The sequence below is a fragment of the Colobus angolensis genome, unplaced genomic scaffold (assembly GCF_000951035.1).
Source record: "Colobus angolensis palliatus isolate OR3802 unplaced genomic scaffold, Cang.pa_1.0 Scaffold2, whole genome shotgun sequence".
NCBI classification, from domain to species: domain Eukaryota; kingdom Metazoa; phylum Chordata; class Mammalia; order Primates; family Cercopithecidae; genus Colobus; species Colobus angolensis.
In genome coordinates, this window is record NW_012115154.1 from 12,426,699 (window position 1) to 12,433,845 (window position 7,147).

Below are 7,147 nucleotides of genomic sequence, written 5' to 3' on the forward strand. Positions count from 1 at the left end.
CAAAGTAACATTAGGGTTCCTTTTCTTTGTTGCCTTGGAGGGAGATGTCAGGTGCCGGGAGAAAGTCCTCGAGTTATTTGACAAGGATTTCTTTCCTATTTCTTCTAACAGCAGAGAAGCCCATATTGGTGCCAGACAAGCCGGATAAGCTTTTCCTGATCTGTGTGCCAGCAATGGTTGTCTTCATCTTATGGAAACCCTTTATCAGATCCTAGAGTGGGATAACTTGACTATGGTGTCACATATTAAACTTTTGGGGAAAGTCCTGGCCGGTGTAAGTACGGTAAAATATTCCTATTACAAAAATAATGTATCTGGCAACACATTCAGTGAAAATTTTGCTTTTAAAAAATAAACACAGTTGAATGCATTCTTATTCTCTTTACATCCATTTAAAGGGAGAGATGTTTCTCACTTTTGAGAAGTATTTTAAAATAATGTATTTTCTTACATTTTAGAAATGGAAAAGGAAAACAGAATCCTGTCTCTATTTGTAAAACTGTAATGACACAACATTTTCAGTGTGGATTCTGTTTTAGAAACATTTGCTACTCTCAAAAATATACCCCTAGCTTGTATTCTGGAGAGTTTGTTTTGATCCTTCCTATTTAGATATAAAACTGACCTGAAGTTTATTTTTGTGCATGTATGTGGGAGGGGCCGTGCTTTGGTGTTATTCGACATGGATAGCCAACTGACACAGCATAATATTATTTTTCAAAAACACCAGTGCCAACTTTGTCTTAGACCAAGAGTGTGCGTATTCTTCTGGAATTTTTTTTTTTTTTTTTTTTTTTTAAACAGTGTCTCGCTCTGTCTCCCAGGCTGGAGTACAGTGGCATGATTTTGGCTCACTGCAACCTCTGCCTCCTGGGTTCAAGCGATTCTCCTGCCTCAGCCTCCCAAATAGCTGGGACTACAGATGCCCAACACCACGCCCTGCTAATTTTTATACTTTTAGTAGAGACAGGGCTTTACCATGTTGGCCAGGCTGGTCTCGAACTCCTGACCTCAAGTGATCCACCCACCTCAGCCTCCCAAAGTGCTGGGATTACAGGCATGAGCCTCCGCACCTGGCCATTCTTCTGGATTTTTGGGTTAACCACTCTATGTCACTGGTCTATTTGTTTATCCTTCTTCCACTGCCACATTTACTTAATTGCTGTAGCTTTATAAGTCTGGAGAGTCAATGGAGTAAGTTCTTCCATTCATTTTTCTTTCTCAAGATTTCCTTGGCTATTCTGGACCTTCTGTATTTCATATAACATTTAGAGTACAATTATTAATTTTCATTGATGAAAAACTTGCTGGTATTCTGATGTGAATGTCATTGAAAGTATAGATCAAATTGAATAGATTTAGAATCTTTACAAAACTTCCAATCTGTAAACACACAATTACATGAATGTATACATGTATATATACATATCTTATTTATTTTGTACATTGATCTTGAATCCAGAAGTTTTTGTAAATACACATTAATTTCAATAGTTCATTTATTGAGTTTAAAATTTTTCTACAAAGAAAATCTTGGTGTTGTAAATAATGACATTTGATAGTCTTCATTTTAAGTCTTATGCCTCTTACTCTTTCTTTCGGTGTTATCACTGGCTACTTTATGAATCAACATTAAATAGAAGTGGTATTAGAGGAGCATCTTATATTCTAATGCAGGGGGAAAGCTTTTAAACATTCACCATTAAGTATAATGTTTCTGTTGGTTTTATGGATATTCTTTTTCAGATTCAGGAAAGGTTTTTTTCTCTTTGAATCTTGCAGTCTTTTCATAGGATATAAATTCTGAATTGTTTATTCTTTGTGGATTTTTCTTTTCATTATTATTGTACAGTATCACCAACATGCTTTTGCATGCTGACAAGTGATAACAAAATTGCTACTACCAGTTTCTACAATATATTTTTCATTATTTTATTTTTAATTTCTGTGTGGGGGCGTGCATGTGTGTGCGCATGCATTTGTGTGCGTGTGCATCTGTGTGTGTGTGTTAGACAGAAAAAAAGAGAATTTATGTTTAAGGGGTTTAGGTGTGACACATAAAGATTTTGTAACTTGATTTTCTGTTTTTCATCTAAAGTGCCTAACTCTGTCTTTTAATGCCCTATAATTACATATAATGTGATAATCCATATACACAGACTTATTTATACTTCCTTATTTTGTGTTTTCTCTTTTCTGGCCTGCTGTTGGATTAATAATGCTTTCAAATTTCTTTTATTTACTTTGTAATTTTGGAAACCATATATTTTATTTATTATTATTACTTGATTTTTCTATCTTGCTTCTCCCTCTTGTGGTCTTTAGATTTTGTTGTTCTTCACCTGGCTCCAAGGGCCCCTTATAAAAAATCAGGTCTTATAACACTTTCTCAGGTTCTGTTGATCAAATTATAGAACCGGCAAGCATATTGACTTCTTGAATGTCACTTTATGCAGCAACCCCGTAGTTGTTTTAAAACTTCTTTCATGGCCCCAATCCAACCCCTTAGCTTCAAAGAATCACATCAGTACCACATCTCACAACAACTTGCCTTAACCTCACAAAAGCTAAGTTCCAGGTATTACTCTCTGCTTCCAGACTTGGAGCATATTATGTTTCTGATTCATTTCTGGTGTATGAAGGAGTTGTCACATTTTAAACTCTTTGGGGTTTGCATTTTGTATTTTATCTCTCATATCCATGTATTTGAAGTAGAGGAGAAATTGGAAACCCATCTTGAGCAAAAATCTTCACTCTCTTCTTATGTCAATATGTCATCAGTAGTGTAGGTACAATGATAAAATTGTTCATGTCACTGAGCTCAACTTCTGGGATAAAATAAAGATTGGTGAAAACAGTGGTACATGGAAGAGAACCGGCCTCTATCTATTGCCTCATTAGATTTAGCTGATTGTTGCTTTCAATGAATATCATGAAATGACAAATCTATTTTTCTCAAAAGAAGCTAGAGACACCAATTTTAACATGAAATCTCCTAGTTTTCAATATTAATCAATAACTACAGATTTTAAATGTCTCTAAAAGCCAAATTTGTGAGTCAACATCAGAGGACTTTGGGCTGGATGGACCCATGAAATACTGATTTGTGGCCTCTGGCATAAAATTCATGCTCTATAATGAAATGTTTTTTATTTTCTCCCATCAGCTGTGAAATTTCTGCCTTAAGTACATCACAGGATTTTTTTTTTTTTTTTGTCATGAGAACATGGAAAGCAATCGGACCTGGATCAAAGAAGTCATCCTGCTGGGATTCCAGGTGGACCCGGCTCTGGAGTTGTTCCTCTTTGGGTTTTTCTTGCTATTCTACAGCTTCACCCTGATGGGAAATGGGATTATCCTGGGGCTCATCTGCCTGGACTCTAGACTGCACACACCCATGTATGTCTTCCTGTCACACCTGGCCATTGTGGACATATCCTATGCCTCGAGCACTGTCCCTAAGATGCTAGCAAATCTTGTGATGCACAAAAAAGTCATCTCCTTTGCTCCTTGCATACTTCAGACTTTTTTGTATTTGGCGTTTGCTATTACGGAGTGTCTGATTTTGGTGGTGATGTGCTGTGATCGGTATGTGGCAATCTGTCACCCCTTGCATTATACCCTCATTATGAACTGGAGAGTGTGCACTGTCCTGGCCTCAACTTGCTGGATATTTAGCTTTCTCTTGGCTCTAGTCCATATCACTCTTATTCTGAGGCTGCCTTTTTGTGGCCCACAAAAGATCGACCACTTTTTCTGTCAAATCATGTCCGTGTTCAAATTGGCCTGTGCTGACACTGGGCTCAACCAGGTGGTCCTCTTTGCGGGTTCTGTGTTCGTCTTAGTGGGACCGCTCTGCCTCGTGCTGGTCTCCTACTTGCGCATCCTGGTGGCCATCTTGAGGATCCAGTCTGGGGAGGGCCGCAGAAAGGCCTTCTCTACCTGCTCCTCCCATCTCTGCGTGGTGGGGCTCTTCTTTGGCAGCGCCATCGTCATGTGCGTGGCCCCAAGGTCAAGCCATTCTCAAGAACACAGGAAGATCCTTTCCCTGTTTTACAGCCTTTTCAACCCGATGCTGAACCCCTTTATCTACAGCCTTAGGAACGCAGAGGTTAAAGGGGCTCTAAAGAGAGTTCTCTGGAAACAGAGATCAATGTGAAGAATCATTTGGGGTATCCTGAGTGTGTAAGCATGGTTCTCATGACCCTAGGTTCTGGAAATTCTTTTTAGTTCTTTAATTTACCACACCCAGTACTGTTTATCTTTGGACTTCTTATAAAAAGAGAAACCGGCCGGGTGTGGTGGCTCACGCCTGTAATCCCCACGCTTTGGGAGGCTGACCCAGGCAGATTATCTGAGGTCAGGAGTTCGAGACCAGCCTAGCCAACATGGTGAAACACCATCTCATTAAAAATACAAAAATTAGCCAGGCATGCTGGTGGGCGCCTGTAATCCCAGCTCTACTTGGGAGGCTGAGGCAGGAGAATCGCTTGAACCCAGGAAGTGGAGGTTGCAGAGAGCCGAGATTGTACCACTGCACTCCAGCCTGGGCGACAGAGCAAGACTCTGTCTCAAAAAAAAAAAAAAAAAAAAAAAAAAGGAAAAGAAAAAAGAAAAGAAAAGAGAGAGAGAGAAACTAATTACTTTTACTGTTTAAGTCATTGATACCAAACCTGAGATAAACTTATGAAACAGAAAATCACAATCTAATCCTACTCGTGAATATAGATGCAAACCTCTTAAAGAAAATATTAATAAAATAAGTCCAGCAGAATGAACTAAGGATGTATTATAATGAAACTATGTATACCCTTAAAATGCAGCAATAATTTAGCATTAAAACAAACAACAAAAATAACTTGCCACGTTAACAAATTAAAGGATACATTTCATATGAACATCTCAGTAGATCCAAGAAAGTGTTTGACAAGATTTAAGATCAATTCTTTATAAGCTAATATAGCAGTAAGACTTTTTAAACAGAATCTACCAAAAACAAAACAAAAATAAAAACAAAGCAGACGTCATGGTTAATGGTGAAATGTTAGCATCTATCCTTTTCAGATAAAGAATCAGACACAAAAAGAAATCACTCATTTTTCTTGATTTAACTTTTTACTAGAGATCCCAAACAGTACAGTTAGACAAAAAGAGCAAATATACCCATGCATGCACACACACGCACACACACACATTTGAGAAAGAAGAAGCACATTGTAATTACATACAAATGACATTACTGTATATGTAGGAAATTCAAAAGAATTATAATGAATTTTAAAGTCGCTTGATACAAAATCAATATGAAAATCTATTATATTTTTAAAGCAATAACAAACAATTAAAATGAAACTTGAAAAAATGCTACCACACTACAACAGGATTTAATTCTGAAATGCTTAGGAATAATTATAACAAAGAGTATACAAAAACACTAAAGAGACAATTAAAAATTTATTGAGAGACTATGGTAAATAAATAGATACACAACGTGTGGTATGCCAAGTTCTTGGACTGAAAAATATAGTATTACAAAGATTCAATCTCCTTAGACAATCCCAATCAGTATCCCAGCAGGGTGTGTGGATGCGTGCAGAACTCAACCAACTAATCTTAAAATTCAGGGGACCAAGGCTAGCTCAAACCCTATTAAAAGAGAAAGGGTACAACGTGGGAGGATTTGATCCTCCAGATATCAAAACACACTATGTAGTGCTAATAAGTAGAACAGTGTGATATTTATACACAGATAGACCAATATAAACAAACCAAACAGAATAGAAAGCAAATTAGCATGTATTTGCTTTTATTAGAACTTGCTATATGAGAGGTATTGCATGGTATATCACTGGGGAATGAAAAAGCTTTGAAGTGAATGGTGTTGGGATAACCAAGTCTTTATGAAGATATTCAAATCATGCAGAAAATTCAACTTCCAGTGTATTCAAGATTTAAGTGTCAAAGGCAGAACTCTAAAGCTTCTAGAAGAGATACAAGAGAAGGATTTTTTAAACAATATGTAAAATTGCTATTGTGAAAAAATATCTGATATTATAAAATCTTTAAGTTGCATTAAATAAAAATATTGGTATATATGACTGGGTTGAAATTAAGAATTTATGTTAATCAAAACAGGGTGAAAAGTGAAAAGACAAGCCACAAAATCTTCTCCTGGAAGACCTTCTAATTTATCGGCTCTCAAGCAGTACCTCCCCAAAGACCAGCATATTTCAGAGTCTCATGCATTGTCTTGACTAGGTGACTTTCAACCATATCTCTTCAGTCTATCTTTTTATGTCATTATTAAGTACTTGAAGTTTTTCTTTTTGTATTTTTTTTCATATGTGTTTTGGCAATTTACAATCAGTAATATACAAGATCACGGTACACATCAATTTTGTCTTGTCATAGATGTGTCTCTAGTATCTAGAGCAGAACTAGGTACAGAGAAGATGCTCAATAATTATCTGTTGATAGATGACCAGTAGGTATCCCCAGGAAAGTGTAAGCCCATCCACATTCTTCCTGAAACCAAGGAGCAACCAAGTTAGGGGGAGAGAAATGTACTTTTATGTTCTATTTATTAAAATTTCTATTTTGCACATAAGAAGATCAAAGAACACAGAGGTTGAGTAACTTACCCTGAGTCACTGAGTTAGCATAATCAATGGAAAATATAGAGTTTTAAAAAATAGGTTCCCTGGCTCCAGAGCTTGTATTCTTTTGTTGTTAAAGAATAGAAGTTTATGTCCAAGATCAGGTGCCAAGCATTGTTGAGCTCTAGTGAGGACTTTCTTCTGGCTTTCAGAGGTTGTCTTCCCACTGTGTCTACACATGACAGAGAGACAGAGAGAGCCCATATTCTCAATACAATACTAACTCTATGTGCAAGTGTAGCTTACACCAATGACCCAATGATTCAAGACAAAAGATAAACATATCTCCCTTCTACCACCAGGAAGGAAAGTTATCAGGATCGTTGAAGGAGGACTTTTTTCCTCTCTTTTCTCCCTTTCTTTCTTTCCTTCTTTCTTTTTCTTTTTCTTTCTTTCTTTCTCTTTCTTTCTTCTTTCTCTCTCTCCCCTTCCTTCTCTACCTTCCTTCCTTCCTTCCTTCCTTCCTTCCTTCCTTCCTTCCTTCCTTCCTT

The 7,147-nt window shown here is 37.0% G+C and overlaps 1 protein-coding gene across 1 annotated transcript; it reads left to right on the forward strand.

Moving 5' to 3' along the window:
- Positions 1 to 3,163: 3,163 nt before the first annotated feature.
- Positions 3,164 to 4,206, forward strand: LOC105511270 (olfactory receptor 2A12). The gene has a single exon (XM_011941403.1). It carries the CDS (start codon positions 3,227 to 3,229, stop codon positions 4,157 to 4,159), a length of 933 nt encoding a protein of 310 aa, XP_011796793.1. The 5' UTR covers positions 3,164 to 3,226; the 3' UTR covers positions 4,160 to 4,206.
- Positions 4,207 to 7,147: the final 2,941 nt, after the last annotated feature.

Bases quoted from the DNA above. Each gene is read 5' to 3' on its own strand.
- LOC105511270 (XM_011941403.1), top strand. From the start codon at position 3,227: ATGGAAAGCAATCGGACCTGGATCAAAGAAGTCATCCTGCTGGGATTC.